Source organism: Equus asinus, chromosome 2, assembly GCF_041296235.1.
Source record: "Equus asinus isolate D_3611 breed Donkey chromosome 2, EquAss-T2T_v2, whole genome shotgun sequence".
Taxonomy (NCBI): Eukaryota; Metazoa; Chordata; class Mammalia; order Perissodactyla; family Equidae; genus Equus; species Equus asinus.
Genome location: NC_091791.1, coordinates 40,149,192 through 40,170,589, shown reverse-complemented (window position 1 = coordinate 40,170,589; position 21,398 = coordinate 40,149,192). Strand labels below are relative to the sequence as shown.

The window sequence follows — 21,398 nt, the reverse complement described above, 5'->3', positions numbered from 1 at the left end:
TACAGAAGTACAAGGCTGTAATCCACCGCAAAATATGCCTGCTGATTGAACTATGTTTGATTTTGCATTTTGAGCCTAATCAACTGTCCTCAGTATCAGTCTCTCTAAAGCAAGGCAAAACAAACAAATAAAAAATTGTTGGTATTCGGAGCTACAGGCAAGAAGAAAATGACATTCACTACTTCCCTTGGTGTGAGGAAAAAGGAATTACCATGATCCATTACTCTCTCTGCTCACATGTCTCGGCCTTACCTGGTTTTTGAGGTTCACGTCAGCATTTCTTCTTAAAAGGAAGGAAACGATTCTCAGGTGCCCTCGCCTGCAAGCGCAGATCAGCGGAGTGTCTCCATTAAAGCCATCTTGAACGTTGACACAGTTCCTGTCCTCCCTCACCCACCGGCACACTTGACCAAAGTCATTCTGATAGGCCGCCTGGCAGATGGGCTGAGGAGAGGAAAACAAGAGTACATTTCGAAATACAGGTGCAATTAAACCACGATAAGAAAAACATCATTATACCCAATAACTTAAAATTCAAGTGTTTCCAAATTGCAACATATTGCTTTGTAGATAGGATTTTGGGTCTCGGTTCTGCCTAGCCTTAAGTTTAGAACAAGCATAATTCCATGAGGAACCTCTTACGATTTCCTAAATTGCTTGGCACACAGAAATGTTCATCGAATGGAGGAATGAGTGAATGAGTGATGCTATTGCAGATGCGACTCGGTATGGAAATTGTGTTGTGTTCATGGATAGATGGTGTCTGTCAGGAAAGCAGGATTTTACTAAAGAAAAAACAGCACTTTGGAGGAGTAGAGGGCAGCACCATGTGATGAGACAGAGGAGCATGGGCCCCTGTACTCAAGGAACTCAGCACAGTGGAAAAGACCTATTTTTGACAAATGATATACAAATAATACATTATGTAACTAACTGCCTTTAGACGCTTTCTATTTTAGAAAGCATTATAAGGAGCTTTGCAAAGCACAATGGGAGTTTAACAGCAAGACCTAAGCAGACTTCATCTTGCCCACTTTTCCCCTCTGCCCTCCTTCTGGATTTCTCTGCCTTTTTCAATGCCCCATGTTTAATTTCTTCCATCTGGGCCTCTGCCCTAGCTGCTCCCTCTTCATAAAACACTTTTCCCCTCTCTCTTCATCTGGCTAACTGCTAACTCATCCTTCATATCATAACTTAGTTTTCATTTTGTCTAAGTCTTTCCTGACTCTGACACTCCTGCACAGCAACTGGCATAACTGTAACTCTTTTCTTAGTTATTTATAATCATGTGTTTCAGTCTAGCATGAATCAGGAGGGGCCGAGGCAGCAGTGACTGCCGGGAGGATTCAAGTTCAGGCTACACACTTCATGTGGATAGAGGATACATCATTCAATTCACCACCATATCCCCAGCATATGACACAGCCCTGGGCACACGGTAGGAAACACTGAAGATTTCTAGACTCATTTTAATTAGACAGTGTTCAAAAAGCTCTTGGAATGATACCTGGCACATAGATGCTGTGCAATTTATGGAAGTTACTATTATTGCTTATCAAGTCATTTTTTAATCTCGTAACAAAGTGAAACCTCTACTGCATGCCAGCCACATTTTCTAGAGGGGAAAAAAACGTATAAAATATATTACTCACAATTATATGAAATTTATTTACCAGTTGGGGATATAAGACGCACACACACACACCCCCAAATAAGAAAACAATTTTCATGGAGTGTAAACTTGGGTACACAGCGCCTGCTGCAGCTGGGACTGACCAGTGAGACAGTCAAGGGGTACATTTGTTAATCAACTCATGTTCCAACACAACCAAATATCACAATAAGTGAGTTTTTAAAAGTAAGATACTTTTAAACCCAAAGACCTACTCGTGAAGGAAACCTCCTAAAGGAAAGTCAACTCAACAGCAGATAAAAGGCAAACTTCTGTACCCCAAGATGAAATGAGCATGATGCAGGGGTTCCAACTTGCAACCGAAATGTGCAATTACTTGAATCACCCTTTCTACTACCCTGAAGCCTTCCCTTTACCAGGGTTTATCCCCAGTCAGGCTCAGTAGTGTCTTGGGGTACCATCCGGTTGACACGGAAGCAACCAGGGTGATTGAAAGGACACTTATCTGGTGTCAGGAAACTGGGTTGTAGTCGTGGTTCTGCTCCTATCTCCAGAGTGACCGTGGACAAACCTCTTCCCCTCAGTGTGTCCTCCGGTCACAAAATAAAGGTGTGAAGCAAAATTCCTTTAGGTCCTCACACTCTGTGATTGCCACACTTCTGGACCTTGAGTCTCCCCAACCAATACACCTTCTATATCAACTGCGAGGGCTGTGGGTTAGTGCTCTTTAAGCATAAATCGTGCTCAAAAACTTTCAGTGAATTGTCATTGTCTTAGCAATGATGCCCAGTCACTTAGATTTAAATAACAAGTAAAACAAAACTAAATACAATGAGACAATGTTAAGTCACCAGCCCATGATTTTGCCAATTAAATACATGAGAAGCAATATAATCATTTCATAAAAGATATTTTAACATAAATATAAGTACAAAACAAAGATCTTTTAACAAAATATATAAAAATATAATCACAGCGGAGATAAATAGTCTTCTATATTAGACAGATTTAGCTGTATGGAACAATCTGTTTCATTGTCCTTTTTTGTAAATTTTACCATAAACCAGTGAAAACTGGCTGGCATTTGGGACCTGATGATCTACTGTGCAGAACTTGAAAACAAGTGGCTATAGAGTTTTCTTTTCTTAAAATTTTACATTACAACATTAAAAAACCTGGAATATTTCATGTATAATCTGGCTTTCCAGGTTCTCTTAAAAGAATGAAAGATTTGACAACGCTGAGCCCACATTCCCACAGGACACCAAATAAAGCCCCTTCTGCTTGGGCTCCTCAAAATCTTTACTGAGAGGTAAGCAGAAGGAGGCAGGGAAAACGTGGACAGTTTTCCTGCCAGAGTCGCCCAGTGCCTTCAAGTGCTTTCTCAATCTCTATTGAGCGATATTACTTAAAATGGTATTAACCTGATCTTATCTTTCCATCTTTCCTGGGCTTCCTATATCCTAAAAACACAGTTTCTGGGATTGAAAGGTAAAATGTCTGCCTGGCTCAGTTAGACATCTAAGCAGTTTGTTGCATGAGTTGAAAAGATTCCACGCTGTTATAAACTTTCATCTCCACTAGGGGGCAGCTCACGGTCATAAAAGCACTAACGACAGACAGAAGGGAAGTCGGATAGAAAAGTGCTGGTTGACCACTAGGAATGCGAAAGAAGAGGGGGCTGCCCATTTGGGTTGAGGGAAGAGCTATTATGAATTTTGTTGGCCTCTAAAGTTTCTGGAACTTGGAGGAACTTTGAGTGTAGAGAACTTCGAGAACTTGGGAAATTATCATGATGATTCTATCCCAAATACTCTCAGAACCCTTCTATTCATCCTCCCTGCCAAAGTACTAGATCAGATCTTCATCACTTTCACAAGGACTATTGCAAAACTAACCATTAACTGCCCTTACTTGCTGTCTCACCCATCCAGCCCCCAACCCATCCTCCAAAAACAGCAGCTTCATGTCCCTTCCCTGCTGAAAACCTGCAGTGGTGACCAATCGGATCAGTCTATTGTCCTCAAGCTGACACACATGATTCTTCAAACTTCATACATTCTGTCTTTCCAACTTCATCCTCTACCACTCCATTATCATACCCTTGATCTAAGTAAATAAAGGTATGAGTGTTATTGACAGCTATCTCCCCAACTAGACTGCAAACTACATGAAAGCAGGTATTGTGTCTGTGCTTGTACAACATTGTATCTTCAGCATACAGCATATGCCTGACACATATAAGAATTTACGATATATTTATTAGTAAATAAGTGAATGAATAAATTATAACATGAGCTAACTTTTATTGAGTTCTTTAGTACTTTTAGTACATTTAACCCTCACAACAGCCCTATAAGGTAAGTAATATTATTATACCCATGGTGTACAGGTGAAACTGAGGGAGTTGTCTTACCTGTCCAAAGTCACACAGCTCATAACTAGCAGTGCCAGGAATCAAATCAAGGGTAACGACTACAGAATGCATACATTCTGGCTCTAATTACCTCAGGCAATTTGAAAAACAGCCTTCAAAACGTCTTCTAGCTACAAGACTTTGCATTTAAGACCTTTTGGGTCTTAAGCCTTTGCCTTGCTAAACAGAATTACAATTCTGGCTCTAAGGCCAAAACAAGGGAGGAAAGACAGATATTTGGGATACAGAGAACTTTATGTTGACTGAAATTTTTGCCAGAAAGTCTGAGGTTTGATCTTCATGCTTTGTACCAATATGTATTTATCATAAATAGATAGACATAGATAGTTCAATAGATAGCAGTGATGTTTAAATAGATGAATGGGCTAGTGACATAGGAGACAAGACTCAGACAAGGGTGGAAGAGGCATTTGAGCATGGTGGGAAAGATTTGGGGCAGTCATAATGAAAAAGTGCTACATGAGATAAAGAAAAATATGAAATCACTTGAAGCATCAGGTTATAGAAATACATTAAAAAGCTACAGTGGGCAGGGGCTGGCCCCGTGGCCAAGTGGTTAAGTTCACGCGCTCCGCTGCAGGCGGCCCAGTGTTTCGTTGGTTCGAATCTGGGCGCGGACATGGCACTGCTCATCGGGCCACTCTGGGGTGGCGTCCCATATGCCACAGCTAGACGGACCCACAACGAAGAATGTACAACTATGTACTGGGGGACTTTGGGTAGAAAAAGGAAAAAAAAAATCTTAAAAAAAAAGCTACAGTGGGCTGAGCCTACAATTTAGGTTTGTCACTTTCTTTAGCAAACCTATTGTCAGAGATGGATGGAGAAAGTCAAAGGGGCAAAAGTTAGGAGCAAAGGTTAGGAAATGTGTCTGCCAGGTAAGGGGCATGAGAGGCAAGTAGTTCACCATGGGATTCAGACTGAATGGACAACATATGTAAACTAGGTGGAAACTGATGGACTGGAAGAAACAGAGAGACAAGCAGATAGAAACACAGAAAAGAATGAGAGCAGAGTCAGAACTTGTGATCTAGTGGAAAAGTGACCAGTTAAGAAGTTATGATAAGAGGCAGAGCCCAAATTCTAAATGTTACAGACAGAACTTTGACCAGGGTGAGAAGTTACAAGTGGTCATGTTGGGTGGCCGATTTGGAGTAGAGACAGAGGTCAAGAAAGCAGAGTGAAGGCTTGTGGATATTAGGTCACTGAAGCTGACACCAGCGAACAGAAAGAAAGGGGAAATTGTACATCAGTAATCAAGGAAGGTGGAAGCAGGTCCTGGAGCATGGTGGATGGACAGAAGTGAGAAGATGGAGAAAGAGATACAAGCAAAGACTTTAAGTAAGGAACTGAGCCATGCTCATAAAATAACAATGTTAAACAAGGAATAAATAGATTGAACTAGAGACCACCATGAGACTTCAGCGAAGACGCAGAGGATGATAGTGAGGAGGAGATTGAAGAGAAGGAATATTTGCCAACAGTGTGCAGGAGTTCCCGCAGACTAACCTGTGAATGGTGCTCCCTAGAGTTGTGCTCTGCACAACTTGAAAACCTACAGCACGGGGTTCATGGAGCCCACTGATAAACTAACTTTTCTCTCCAATCTCCTCTATGATTCTTGTCTTTGTTCACAACATTCCAGCTATTTCTGGAGCATTCCATGTTCAATTCTGCCCTCAGGTCTTTGCACTTATTCATGAGCTGTATATCTGGCTTTCTTGTAGGCCGGATTATATATCAGCCCACATGTCACCTCCTCAGAGAGACCTTCCCTAACCACTCAGTCTAAAGCGACTGTGTGTCCCCCATCCAAGGCACTCTCTATCACACCACTTTGTTTATTTAATTTTTTATTGCAATTATCATTCCTGAAGTTGGGCTTACATTCCCCATTTCCTAGAGAGTGAATATCCATGATTTTTGCCTAGTTTTCAAAGCCCCTCGCTGTGGCCAACCACTTTTCTTCTATATGCTCTTGCCTCTCTTTCAGGCCAATTGTCTCACTCCTACCTCTGAGCTACATGCTTGCCTCCCTTCTGCCTTCAAGACCCAGCTCATGATTCACCTCCATGTATCCTTCTATGTATCCTTCAAGGCCCAGCTCATGATCCACTTCCAAGAAACCTCCACGACCTCTCCTACCTACAGCAAGAACTATACAGCATCTCAAGCTGCTCATTGGCCTTATCCTAGTGGGTTAAGTCTAGTCTTCCCAACTAGATTGAAACCTTCTAGAAGTCAGAATTCCATAGAGGTGAGCACCTAGAACATAGATAAAAATCACTTGTTGGTTGACACACTGATCCATCTGACCTGGCTGGGGATGTGAAGTTAGGGAAGGGGTGGAGGTTTAGAAAAGTAATATATTGTATGAGAACCAGGTCAATATTTTAGCTCTGTGATCCTCAACCCTGGTTAAGCATTAGGGCATTGTGAAAATACAGGCCCAGCAGAGGATCTAAACAGATATTTTTCCAAAGAAAGTAAACAGATGGTACATAAAAATGATGTTCGACATCACTAATTATTAGGAAAATGCAAGTTAAAACCACGAGATACCACCTCATGTCCATCAGAATGGCCATCAGTAAAAAGACAAGAAATAGCAAGCGTTGGAGAGGATGTGGAGAAAAGGGAACTCTCATACACTGCTAGTAAGAATGCAAACTGGTTCAGCCACTATGGAAAACAGTATGGAGGTTCCTCGAAAAATTAAAAGTAGAGCCACCATATGATGCAGCTATTCTACTTCTGAGCAGTTATCCAAAAAACACTAATTTGAAAAGATATATGCACCCTTATGTTCATTGCAGTATTATTCACAATAGCCAAGACTTGGAACAAACTAAGTGCCCATCAATAGATGAATGGATAAAGAAGAACTGGTAAATATATACAATGGAATACTACTCAGACACAAAAAAGATGAAATCTTGCCATTTACAACATGGAAGGACCTTGAGGTTCTTATGCAAAGTGAAACAAGTCAGACAGAGAAAGCCAGATACCATACAGATTTCACTCATATATGGAAGATAAACAAACACACAGATATAGAGAACAGATTAGTGGTTACCAGAGGGGAAAGGGGGTGGGGAGAGGCTGAAAGGGATAAAGGAGCACGTACGTACAGTGATAGATGGCAACTAGACTTTTTTTTTCCTTCTTCTCCCCAAAGCCCCCTAGTACATAGTTGTATATTCTATTTGTAGGTCCTTCTAGTTCTGCTGTGTGGGACACCGCCTCAGTGTGGCTTGATGGCTAGTGCTAGGTCCGCACCCAGGATCTGAACTGGTGAAACCCTGGGCTGCTGAAGCAGAACATACGAACTCAACCACTCGGCCACGGGGCCAGCCCCACAACTAGACTTTTGATGGTGAACACAATGTAGCCTATTAAGAAGTCAAAATATAATGATGTACACATGAAATTTATATAATGTTATAAGTCAATGTTACCTCAATAAAAAATAAAAAAATGAAATAGAGACCCTGGTATCATTACTAACTAGCCAACTGAATCAGAACCTGTGGGAGTAGGGTGAGGACATTAGTGTTATTTAAAATTTCCCCATGTTGGGGCCAGCCCCATAACATAGTAGTTAAGTCTAGCATGCTCTGCTTTGGTGGCCCATGTTCACATGTTTGGATCCCAGGTGCCAACCTACACCACTCGTCGAGCCATGCTGTGGCAGTGACCCGCATACAAAATAGAAGATTGGCACAGATGTTCCTCAGGGCTAATCTTCCTCAAGCAAAAAAAAAAAAAAAAAAGAGGAAGATTGGCAACAGATGTTAACTCAGAGAGAATCTTCCTCACCAAAAAAAAAAAATTCCCCAGGTGATTCTGAGGCACAGTGAGGGTTGAGAACAACCACAAAGATAAAAGAAACAAGCCCCATAACCAAAGTAAAGCCATGATGAAACATTGCAACCCTTACACTCATATTTGTTAAGGGGCATTTGAAACCCAGAAACTTGGCATATTAGGAACAACTTTTTGTGCACATAAGTCCTCCGACATGTCTGGCTTTAAAAAGAGCCAAGAACTTGGTGCTAGAGACCCACAACTGTCTCATTTTTCATCTCAATTTCTCAGGCCCTAAAATTTAAGAAATGTCTGTTAAGCACATGATATCGCCAGCATGTTGATGATTAAAATATTCTTTATATATTATTTAATAATATAATATCAATTATTATATTATTAATATATATTAACAATATTATATTAGCATACGTATGTTAAGCAATATACTCCTCCAAGTGAATCGATATCCCAGCTAGAAAAATACCTGGCACTGTTTTGATAACATGAAAGTGTCTGAGCTGCTCGCACCACTATAAATGTCTCTCAAAGCGAAGTTCCCCCACCACCCCCACTTTTCAGTATCGTTTCCCCTAAAGTGTAACGGATCTGCCCTAATTCTCAGGCTAAGGAAAGACCATGTGGAACTCCTCCTGAGGCTCAGAGGACTTGATAAGTTGCTTATTAACCATCTCCATCCTGAAGCCCCACCCATTTAAAATGTTCCATAGCAACTTCTGAGGAGGAGTTGTGGTTTTTAAAGCAAAATGATTCAGGTAAAGAGCTCTGTGCACTAACGAAATGTTTTCTCAGAAAAAGAAAGGGTATTTTTCTTCCTCTTCAAATTAAGAAATCTGAGGGTACAAGAATAAAGGTTTTATTTGATTTCTACAATTAATCTCAAGCCTTTCTTTCTGATGACTCATCTCTTCACATACTATATTTATAAATTTCTTAGCAAATTCTTTCTTTCAGACAAAAAGGGCACAAGGATTTTTTTTTTTTTTTGAGGTTATCTTGGCCCATTTAGCCTTTACGTAACATGAAAGAAATTCCCAGTAGTGGCTGGATTATGAGGAATAGTAACAGTGACGGGAATATCAAGGAAGAACACACATTTACGTATGTTTTCTAGTCTTTCTCCACCAAGGTCTGCTTGAGAATATGATGTTGTCATCACTGCCAGGAAGCTAAAGAAGCACCATTGCCACACTGCAGACCTGAGAAGCTCTGAGGTCACAGTGATGAAGACCAGGAGATGGAAAGAAAACTTTTGCCCCCAATGATGAAGAGAAATGGCGAAGGAAGAGTGGTTTCTAGCTGCTAAAATGTAGCAAATCAGAAGCCCTGATATCTCCCTACTACCTCAGACTACCAAAGAGGTTAAGTGCACAGCCCAGAGGAAGCAGTCGTGTGCTCTTAAATGGGTAACATCGGCTCTCTAAAGGGAACTGGGGAAAAAAGAAAAAAAATCTTCTTTGTGGTGTTTTTCAATTTCAATGGTGAAAATACTTCCACCCGGCTGATTTGAAACTGCCAAAGAGAGGTCAATGAACTTGGAGTTGGCCAAAATCAGTTCTCACAAACCAATTCAAGTTGGCTCCAGCCAGCTCCAGCCAGCACACTATGAACAGGAACTGACATCATATTCCCAAGACTTCTCTGCACTAGCGTTCCCAACCTACAAGAAGGGTGGGATGGGGAAGGGCCCAAGACTTGAACTCTCAGTAGCCAATGTCTCCAAACATTCAATCAACCAATACAGGTATTTTTGCATTAAATCTCTAAGTGGAAGTCTGTTTTGAAGAGAAATTACAAATACGGTAAAAAATGTAATAGTCAAAATAGGTACTATATACTGAACTTTTCTTTTATGACAGCTACACAGCTAAGCACTTTACCAACATCTCATTTAATCCTCACAGTGGAGGTACTAGTACCCCATCTGGCAGATGAGGAAACTGAGGCTCAGAACTCTTAATAACTAGTACAAAACAGAAATAGAATTCACATTCTTGTCTATCTGGCTTGAGAACAAGTGTTTTAACCCACAAGGACTCTCCTGTCCCCATGCAACCCTGTGCACTAAGTCATGATAAACTCTATGCACAAAAGCTACAAATCAATCTGTAGTCCTTGATGATTTTCTTCAATTCAGTTTAAGAGACTTTGAGCTCCCAATATTCACCAGACATTGTGAGAGGCTGTAGGATACACAGGTGAATAAAACCTGGGAGGCACTCACATGGGTGCCTCATAGCAGTTGTGACATTCTCCATCATATGACATAGTAGTCTCTCCCCAGCATTCAGCAGAACTAATAAAATTACTAAAATCCCCTAAAATTCATATTTGAAGAATTTAGGTTAGTGGACCAGGGTATGAGTGAACCTATGAAACCATCATAAGTATTTTACAGACATGAAACAATAAGACAGGGAATAAAGAAAACATCAGTGATACTTGACAGACAATAAGGTATTAATAATAGATGGAGTGCTATTAATTTTCATTTGCCAATCCTAGCTTACTGGAAATTTTATAGGTTTGCTCTGATTTGTAGTTTTGATAATATACTTGCAAATAGCTTTTACTGTGTTTTGGGTCACACGCATACCAAGAAAAAGATTTTTTTCTTTTCTCTGCTTCTTCATCCAAAGGTATAATGACTGTCTGATTTTGTCTCAGAACTTATCACTACTTCCCAGGTAGAGGCCAGCTTCCAATTAGTGTGGTTCTAAAGCTACTGCTTCTTGCCCTCATCTTCATTTCCCTTTCTCAAGGAAAGCTTCTTGATAAAACCTTTTTCTCTTGCCCTGCTATCCACTTCACCTAGTGCCAACTCACTGATTTCCTATTGTCAACCCTAATTCCTTGCTTTTCAAACACTCCGTATAGGAAAGAATTCTTATTCCCATATACAGAAATGGGAAATCTTGAGGTTGCTAGGTTATAGACCCATCCTGCCTTGTTTTAGGCCCTAATAGGATCTTGGATGCCTGCCGAAGGTCAACTGTTGGTGAAGCCACAAAATCATTCATAAGCATTATTAAAATTCTCTTTTCTTTTGAGTCCTCATCATACCTAATCTTAAACATGGTAGAGAGAAACAATGCCTTTGCAGGAATGTTTGCTTGACCCTGAAGAGTCACGTGGTCTGATCACGCATCAATACAATAAGAATTTTTCCATCCTTCAAATTTTTTATTTTAGTGCTACCAATTAACTAGAAAAGGAGGTGGACATTGGTGCTGGGATTAGTTAGATTATTTTGGTGGAAAATAAGTTTTGGTTATTACTATGAAGTCTATTTAAAATAAATTTGACGATAAAAGCAAGAAAGTTGAGCTGTTGTAAATTAGAAGACACCTATATTCAAGAATTTCCCACAAGGGGGACTGATTTAAAGAAGAAATATTCATGTCTGGTCTTATGACCCTGGTAAGCTCCTTGGAGAAAAACAAGTATTTTATTTTGCACATTCTTGTAACTCGCACATAACCTACTATATTATTTTCTACAAGGTAAGGTACATGTTTGTTAAACTGATATTTAGCACAAGGAATCTGTCATTATACCTTCCTCTACAGCATCCAGCAAACTAGGAATCATAATACCTGGGACCCCCCCCCAAATAAATGATGATTCATCTAACAAACTAGAAATTTAAAAAAATTACTATACTAAGAAGACCAAAGGTAAATCATGATTCATGTGCAGGATTATTTCCTAGAACAAAAAGGAGTTAAACTAAATTCCTTCTATGTATGAAACTAATGCATCTTGAACACTGAAATATTGGAATCTCATGATATTTCTATGGTTTATATAGTCAGAAAAAGAGGGGGCAGAATATGTTTAATCTGGGTTCTGATGAAAAAAATCTAAAGTCTGGTCACTGAACATAGAAACACTCTAATTTAAAAAAAAATTAAAAATCAATAATAATAGCTATTAAACAAATGCTTAAATGTAAATGTTTAACATATGCAGTATCACGCTGGGTCCTTTACTCTCATTATTTCATTTACTGCTCATTACAACCCATTAAGGAGGGCCTAATTACTATTATTACATTTTACAGACAAGAAAATGGAAGCTCAGCAGAGTGGTTAAGTAGCTTCAACTAGTAAGTGCCTGAGTAAGAGTTGGAATTCAAGTCTGTGTGACACAGCTAAGTTCTCAATCACTTTGCAGTATTTGCCTGAGGGTCAAAATAATCCAGTATCTATGGGCCTGGGAACACTGCATTTCCTTACACTTGCAGATTACCTAAACAGTACCTGGAGTTTCCCAGGTGAAATTTCTCTGTGCCTATCTATACGTGCGGCATGAGGTTTCAGAAGGGACTCAGTCTCATCTACAAAATTCGCCTCTTAAGTATAGCCCAGCTTCCCTACAGTAATGCGTGGGCCACTGCCTCTTTTCTCTGTCATTGTATTTTCCTTTGCCATCAGTGCAAATGTGGCGTTAGGTGGATGTTGATAAGCTTAACCAACATGACAATGACATCTTTTTATTTGCCAAAGCCTACCCTGGCATCTTCCTGCAGCTTTAAAATGTATGCTTCCTAAAGACAGGCAATGGACGGATGCATGGGCTGGCACAGGACTGCAAAGGACCAGAAGTGTCTTGAGAAGTCATTTCATCTCCTCCTCTGCCAATGAGCCAAGGGTTTACTTAGAGCATTAAGAAATTAGCTGAGATGTAAAATCTTTGGAGAGAAAGCATTAAATTAAGATTGACAGCATCTTTCTATGTCTCACCAAACTTATAGTCAGAAAAATTGACCTTATTTCTAACTTGAATTCTCATTCACTTATTTGACAAATATTTTCAAGCACCTACTTGGTGCCAGGTATGTTGTAGACACTGGGAATATAATAACAGACAAGATAAAGTCACTGACCTCATAGAGCTGACATCCTAATGAGGGAGATGGAAGAGATGAGAAATAAAAATTAATATATTTTCAGGAAGTGCTAAGGGCTCTGAAGAAAAATAAAGCAAAATAAGACAATATGTAGGCAACGACAAGGCTACTCTTTTAGATCTCTTGAAGGTGAGATTTGAGAAGAGACTGGTGATGGAGGGAGCCAGGTAACTTTCAGGGAGAAGAATCTTCTAAACAAAGGGAACCGAATGTCCAGGCCTTGAGATGATTGCTTGTTTGGCGCATTCTAGGAATAGCAAGAAGGTCGGTGTGGCTGTGAGGAGAGTGGTAGGAAATTTGAGAGCTAACGGGGACCAAGGAAATTTGGACCATGGTGAGGACTGAATTTTATTCTGTTTGATGGGAAGCTTTGCAGAGTTTTGACATGATCTATGTTAAGTTTAGAAAGTCAGTTTTAAGACTTTCCAGTTAGTCAGTATGCAAACTATCTTGTTGTCTGACTTTCTGGGTTCCCAAACAGTAGACACTTCTTGCTCTCATCTCTTTTTTCAGAGGTTTTCCAAAAAAGCATTCTAATCTGAACAGTTTTAAGATTAGGGGAGCTATGTGTTAAAAACTGTTATATAACATAAGTAAACAGCATAGACTTTTAATTAAAAGAGTTATTGCTTAAAGTCTATGGAATCTTTATAGCTAAAAATAAGGAATCTCGGGGCTGGTCCCGTGGCCGAGTGGTTAAGTTCGTCCGCTCTGCTGCAGGCAGCCCAGTGTTTCATTGGTTCGAATCCTGGGCACGGACATGGCACTGCTCATCAAACCACGCTGAGGCAGCGTCCCACATGCCACAACTAGAAGGACCCACAACGAAGAATATACAACTATGTACCAGGGAGCTTTGGGGAGAAAAAGGAAAAAACTAAAATCTTTAAAAATAAATAAATAAATAAATAAATAAAATAAGGACTCTCTTCTGTGCCTTCTTATTTCAAATAATCTCCTAGACTGTTCTTTAAAAAAATATGTGGAATTTCTTCAGTTTATTAAAAGAAAACTCTCAATTTATTTAGCCAAAAATGATTTGTTATTGCAATATACATATGTAAACATATATGAAATGAAGTCTCAGTTTATCTTATACAATTTATATTCAAATAAAATTACTTTTCTTCTCCTTAGAAAACAAGTTTGTTAGGGGATTTTTCCTCTCCCTCTTTCTCCTTGACATTCGTGGAGTTGAGATTTGAACCCAGGTCTTTACCAGCTTCTTAATCACTGTATGTTCCTGCTCTGGGCTCTCAAAAAAGCAAAACTTCTGGATACAGGGTATCTTTTATAAGACTCAAAACTCAAGTTTCTCCTCACTTTCATTTTGTACTGATTAACTAACTTCATATACGGAAGTTGGAACTCCCTACATTTTATGTCTAGAATAAAGGAAGGATGGGTCAAAAAAAGAAATCTCCTGCTTGACTAAAGATGTTTGTGTTTATTGAAAGTTACAAACTCCAGACAGAGATGCTCAGAGAAGATTGCCCTAAAATATTTCCTTACTTCTTTAGCAAAACCATGCCTTCCTATAATGACCTGGTGCGCCCCCTCCCTCCACATTCTCTCCCTAGCCAAACTCACCCTTTCCCATGACTTTAAAGGTACCCTCCATATGCAGACAACTCCCAAATTGTTACTTCTTGCCCTAGCCTCTCCTCAGAGCTGCGTTCTTGTACCCAACTTCCACCTCCCACCCCTAGATGTCTCACGAGTGTCTCTAATGTAATTTGTTTAAACAGAACTCTGAATCTAGCCCATCCTTCTGTCCCCCTCTAAGTTCCCATCTTCTTAGCACCACCATCCACTAGCTTGTCTGAGGCAGAATTCGGGTGTCAGCTTTAATTTCCTTCTCTCCTTCATCCCCCATTTCCAAACCAGGAAGATTTTCAGTTAAAAATTTATCTCTAATTCATCCCGGGGTCTAATACCACCACCGTTATCTCTCCCTGGCACTTCACCAGGTGTGCTCTGGGCTCCTGGCTTCCTCTCCTTCAGCTCTCCAATTTATTTTCCCACACCTATCAGAGTGACCTTTTTAAACATTAACTGAGTCCTATTACTCCCCTTCTTAAAATCCTTTCATTGCTTTCTATTTCGTTTAGAATAAAATCAAGATTTCTCATTCTGGCCTACAAGAGCTGTATGATTGGCCCGGACATCCTCTCCAACATCAGCTCTTGTCACTCTCACTGCCTCCTGGGCACTAGGATTTTCTGTCAAACAAAGGATACCCAAAGATGGCGAGGACTATGTTAAACTGACATTGTTTAAAACTGCTGCAGCATGGTAATAATAAAAACAAATCAACATTTAGTCAGTTTTATCAGTCTCTAAATCCTGTATAGACAATACTCCGTCTTATTACCTGCACCCACGCGATCTGCTCTCACCAGCACACCCTTCGCATTCCACTCAGTCAATTATTGCAATAGGCCCAACTTTTCATGCTTCAGATTCTCCATATATACATTCCTTCTGTCTGGAACACTCTTTCTCCAAGCATCCCAAGGCTAGATTCCTGTGCCTCAGAGCTCAGTTCAAATGTCACTACCTAAGAGGAGCCTTTCAGGTCAAATCTAATTAGATATATACACCCCTAGTCTTCTCCCTTATATACTCTTTCTTTATCCTGTTGTTTCCTTGATTTCTTTTTTCACTGTTTATAATTTTTTTCATTTGTATATTTCTTATATTATTAGCTCCAAGAGGTTAGGGACCACTTTTCTTTTAATTATCACCATATACCAAGAGCTGGCATGTGCCTGGAATATAGTATGTGATCCATAAATTTCATTGACTAAATAAATGGATAGGTGAATGAATAAATAAATATTTATAAATTTTCAGACCTGGTTTCTGTTCATACGTTAAAGATATCACTTTCTTTTTGAAACATGACTTAGTATCAAGTTATAATTTTAAAAATTACTTACAGCATACAAGGAAAGAAATAAGAAGCCAATTAGGATGGGAGACTTTTTTGCATATAAAATACCAAAAATTAGCTAGGGGTTCAATATGCAAACAAAATAGAGAGACCTCATAAGATTGTGATGGAGATGTTTTTTCACTCAGTTATCTATGCCTTTTCTTTTTCTGTATCATGGAATGACACAATATAAGGCTGAACAAGATCTCAGCCAGCTCTCTTGTTTTATAGATATTGAAACTGTAACCCAGAGAGGTTAAATGATTTCCCACAAGTCACACACAGTTCCTGGCACAATCAGGACCAAATTCTAGGTTTACCTGACTTCCACTCCAATGGCTTTCCCATTAGTTACAACTGTATTCCTGTTTCCCCTGAGTTCTCTTCGGCTGTACCAGCCCTCCCAATAAGCCCTGTTCCAATTAAATTGCTCTCTCTGGACACTGCATATTTAAAAATGATCCCTCTCTTCTTTGTACCATACACTCTTTTTCTTTAGTGACACCTGCCTCTCTGAAAAATAGATCCATTCCCAAAGGATTAATTAAGAGTACGTGTGTGGGGGGCCAGCCTGGTGGCGCTGCAGTTAAGTGCACACGGTCCGCTTCGGTGGCCCGGGATTGCCCAGTTCGGATCCCGGGTGAGGACATGGCACCGCTTGGCAAGTCATGCTGTGGCAGGCGTCCCACACATAAAGTGGAGGAAGATGGGCATGGATGTTAGCTCAGGGCCAGTCTTCCTCAACAAAAAAAGAGGAGGATTGGCAGCAGATGTTAACTCAGGGCTAATCTTCCTCAAAAGAAAAAAGGAGTATGTATGTGTGTGTGTCTGTGTGTGTGTACATACATGATGTGTGTCTGGTGTGTATGTATCCATCTGCTCAGAGATAACCTTACTGTCAGACCTTCCCGAAGTTTAAAGGGATACATCATTACAATATGATTTTCAAGAAATTCCTCTTGGGGTCTGTTTCAACAGCTGACAGGATTAGCAGTCTACAGAAGAGTCTGAAGATTCCGTAAGCTTGAATTCCTGAGCTCTTTGTGTTAAGTTCTTATACATCTTCCTTCTTTCCAATTTTTGCACTACTTTGCGATACACCACTTCTCCGCAGGGTGGGGGTAGAATGCCCCTCACTGGAACTTGGATATAGTTTACCACGTTCTTTTCACTAAGGGAAAAGGGCAAGGCTATATCCTAGCAGGGAACAGTACTAGAGAATAGCAGCATGGTTAAGACCAGCTCCTTTTTGGAGTATGATGCCCCTGTTGAGACAGCAAGTAGAAAAAGAACTTAGCCCATTCCCTGGTGATGTAAGGAGAATTTCTCTGAATGTACAAACACAGGTCTCATATCCCAGCCCCCGGTCTCTAGCCAGTAAGTACTTTATAGCTGCCTGACTCTGGGCAAGTCACTTAAACTATCTTTGCCTCAGTTTTTTCATTTGAAAACAAGAATAGCGACTGTCTTATACGGTTATTGTGAGCATTAAAAGAGGGAATACACATAAGGTGCTTCGGACAGAGCCTGGTATGTATATATCAAGCATAATTAAATATTTGTTATTACTGTAAATAGTAGGAGCAAAAACTGTTCGATAAGAGTTTAAATGAATCAGCCCTGTTTAAAAGTCCAGTTGTTGCATGGCAACAACATTTATTCCAACACTACCTTAGACTATCTTTAATTAAATATTAATTACGAGCTTTGAGTAGTTACCTATGAGCTTCTAGGTAAGGTAGGGGTTTTTCAGGGGTATGTGTATGTGTTTGTATGTGTGTGGTTCTTGTGATTTGTTTTAAACATCATCATAAATTCCAAGTTGCTTTGTCCTCAATATATCTGAAAACTGAAACATTTATTCCAGTTCTGGGGATATTCTCATTGATATTTATAATCACTCAACATATCTTGCCTTGCTTTGCCTTGCGTTAACCACTTGCCAAATCAACACCCAATCAGCAAACAATTTGCGCTCCTTATGCGTAGACATTTTTGCTGTAATTATTCCCAGGGCCTGGACTACAGCCTGGCTTCTCATAGCATGGTCCACAGACCAACAGTATAAGCATCTGGGAGCTAAAATGCATAATCTTAGGCCACCCAGAGATGGAATAATAATCTGCATTTGAACAAGATCTTTGGGTGATCTGTATGCACATTAAAATTTGAAAAGCACTAGCCTAGAGCAGTGTTTCTCTCCCAAGAGTAGTAAACTGATCACCCACATCAGAATCACCTGGGATGCTCCCCTAAAAAGTAGGTCTCTGGACCCAACCATAGATTGAGTGAAACAGACTCCCAGGGGTGGGCGCCCTTGAAACTGTTCTTTAAACACTTTCCTCTCCCTGACACTCAGGTCATCTGAAGTTTGAGAAATACCAGAGTAGCATTTTAGAACATTACATATGCTGTCATTTTCACATACATGAGGTCTTCACCAGACTAAAGTTACTGAGCAAGACACATCTAGAATTATAAACTAATCAAAGAGGACGTTTACTATAGAAGGACACACACACACACACCTGGCTTTAGAAATAACTGCAAACAAGGAGAAACTGCCTTTAATATTAGAAGAAGCACTTAAGGAGGTTCTGTTGAGCATCTGCAATGAAATGCAGACTAACCGGTTAATTATGCTACAGAGGAGAGGGAGGAAATCATGAATGTCGTTACATTTATTGTACTCCTGCTTAAACATTACTTGCTTGTAATCTTTTGAAATGTTATGAAAAATCTACTTGATTTGAATAGGTTACTTTCAACACAAGAAAAAGCATTTTTGTATCCATCAGATTAAAAAGAAAAAACTCAAAATATCAAAAATATATTCTGTTTTATCTCTCTTCTGTACAGGGAAAGTCTTTATTAATAATTGCTAGAGGTGAATTTTCTTTTAAATACCAAGCTGAAAGGTGTTACTCTGTACATGCGGTTCCATGAAAAATCAGTCTATCTTTTGTATCTTTAGAAAATCAATTGGGTGCAATTTCACTTTTCCCCTGGATGTTTGACATCAGAAAAGCACAACTCTATTAATTCAATTTTTATAAACTAGATTTTGAAAGATACAAATTACCTCCTCAAACATCTGAACGTCTTGGAATGCATGTATCACTCTCTACTTACATCTAGCTAACATTTTAGAATTGCAAAATAATTTGCTGTAAAATATTAAAAATAGCAAAAAGGTGAACATGCAGGACTTTGTTTTGACTTAATGATCACACAAAAAGTTAAACAGAAGAAAAGGAGACATATTGCCAGGGACAGGAAATTACATTTGAGAAACATGAACAACTCTTAACACCTTTGCAATCTTACTTCCAGAAAGGTTACATACCTCAGAGTAAAGGATCCCCATGCTGGTCTTTCACAGACTTACTTCACCTCTACAGCTTCTTGAATCTTCTGGAGATATTTCTGATTAATATCCAAATCCTTCCCAACTGAGAGAAAGTTTACTCGAAGCCCAGGCCAGTGGCAAGCCCCTTCTTCCCACACTTGTGAGAGCTTTTCCAGCAATGCTGCCTTCTACAGAGCCCAACCCAATGAAACAAAGGCATTAGTTTACCGTGTAATGACCCAACTCGTGCATCATCTAATGTTACAACCCAGAGGAACCGGTTTCTGAGTCATATCTGCTCTGCCAGTGGTAGCATGCAGAAAGAAGGAAGCAAAGTTGAGGGCGAAAGGAAAGGTCTCAAACGGGCAAGAAAGACTCAGGGTTCAAAATAGGATACTGTGGGTGCGAAATTTCCTAATTAAAATCTGGTTTTCAGTGGCTATTGAGAAACGCTAGAGACCAACAAACTTCCTTGTTAGAACCATTATCTCTGCCAAAGGGCTCAACCTTCACAAAAGGTAATCTTAAAAACCGTCACGAGGGGTTATTTGCTATCTTTAAGTATAGATAAGTTATTTATTATTGCTTGACGTTTTTTATTAATATAAACTAATTAACATAATAAATAATAACAAGGTCAATTATGAGCTATATTGTTATATATATAAACATGTTCAAAATCACTTTCAAGGACATCTTTGAGTAAAGTTTGAGCCACAAATTGAAAAAACTAAACTGTGAAGAATCAACTGTATTTACATCCTAGTTAATCAAAATATCTTAAAAGGTTTAAACTACACTTATAGCGTTACTATACTTAATTTTCCTTTTTAAGCACTTCAATTCTGAGCCTAAGTAATACTTTCACAGCTAATAAACAGTCTTGTAAATCTAATAAATTATACTAATATAATAAATATTATTATCTTAAATATTCTAATACTATTTACAAATTTAGCCAAATTATTTTATAACATACAATTTAAAAATCTTAAGTCTAGAATAGATTATCATACATTTTAAAAGAAATCACCAGGCCATTTAGTCAAACATGCAAATATACCAAATCTCTTAAACATTGTAAACATTTTATATACTAAATATAATACCAAATAATCACGTTTTCTCTGAACTTAACACAATCATAGCAAATTTTTTAACTTTCCCAGATTAAAACACCCACACACACCTATGAAAGAAACAATTCAATAATCACAAAGAAATTGATGTGATTGTTTCAATCAGTTAAGGTTCTTTAGTGGCCAACTCTAGTCACCAAGATCCAAGGCCTGAGCCTACATGCATTCAGGGAAACTCTTCTTACTCCACTGATGGACATAATGAGTTATTTTTATAATTGTTATAACAAGAATTACATACTTTATATGGACTTGGCTTTGAGGCCAACCTCCCAGGAGTTTTAAGAATTTGGCAACTCTTTTGTTGGAGAAGGAAGTCTACAGTAGCCACTAAGATTGCAGCTGACTTCCTCTTTGGCTTGGTTTGATTTTGCATTTCTTTAGTTTCTTAAGACATTTAAAAGAGTTGTTCTCACTGACATAATATTTTTATTTCCATTGGGTACTTCTCTCAATAATGCAACTCTTTTGTAACTCCTTTTGGTTTCTTTTGTAACCTCTTTTAACATATTTGTGTGGACAGAATTCTTCACTCACTACCTGCTAAGGTTGCTGCTAGCTTCCTTCTCCATGTTCTTTCCTCCCTGACTGAACTCAAAAGGTTTCTTTAATTTCCTGTCAGGACTACAATTCATCTAATTGGGTTCTGTATCTCTCTCTTGACTGCGTCTTAAAGGGTAGCAGAATATGCCACCCTAAAATATGCCTCTTGGGCATAAAGATTATTTTGAGTTGATTACTTTTGAGAAACTGAAAACATACAGGAGAATCTCTGAAAACAGAGTAGAATCTACCATTTTGTAAGGCATATTTACATTTATAAAAGAAATTTTCATTTGTAAATATGTCTCCCTCCCTGTACCAGGAAGAGAAGATGACTCTGAATCTTCAGAAATTCTTATCAATGAAGAAGGCACAAACAAATCTACATAACAAACCTTACATTTGTTTACCATGCTTTTCCTGGTAACCACTCATAACTGACCCTCCCCCAACATCTTTTTTTTATCTTTAACAGAATATTTAAGGTGGTGGCTTGGTCAATTAGAGAGTTTACTCAGTTTTCCTTAGTATTTCATGAGGAGATAACATGACGTATACATGTTATTAAACTTTTGTTTATTTTTCTCTTAATAATCTGTCTTTTGTTACAGGGGTA

At 39.0% G+C, this 21,398-nt stretch overlaps 1 protein-coding gene across 1 annotated transcript in view; it reads right to left on the bottom strand.

The window, feature by feature from the left end:
- ANKRD22 (ankyrin repeat domain 22) overlaps positions 1 to 19,369 on the bottom strand; it is a 32,650-nt gene extending 13,281 nt beyond the window's left edge. The window contains exons 1-2 of the mRNA XM_044754721.2: positions 19,098 to 19,369; positions 253 to 444 (exon numbers count right to left, since the gene is read on the bottom strand). Of these exons, the coding sequence (XP_044610656.2) occupies positions 253 to 444; positions 19,098 to 19,118 (213 nt within the window). The 5' untranslated portion in view covers positions 19,119 to 19,369. The remainder of the gene's footprint in view (positions 1 to 252; positions 445 to 19,097) is intronic.
- Between the last annotated feature and the right edge of the window lie 2,029 nt (positions 19,370 to 21,398).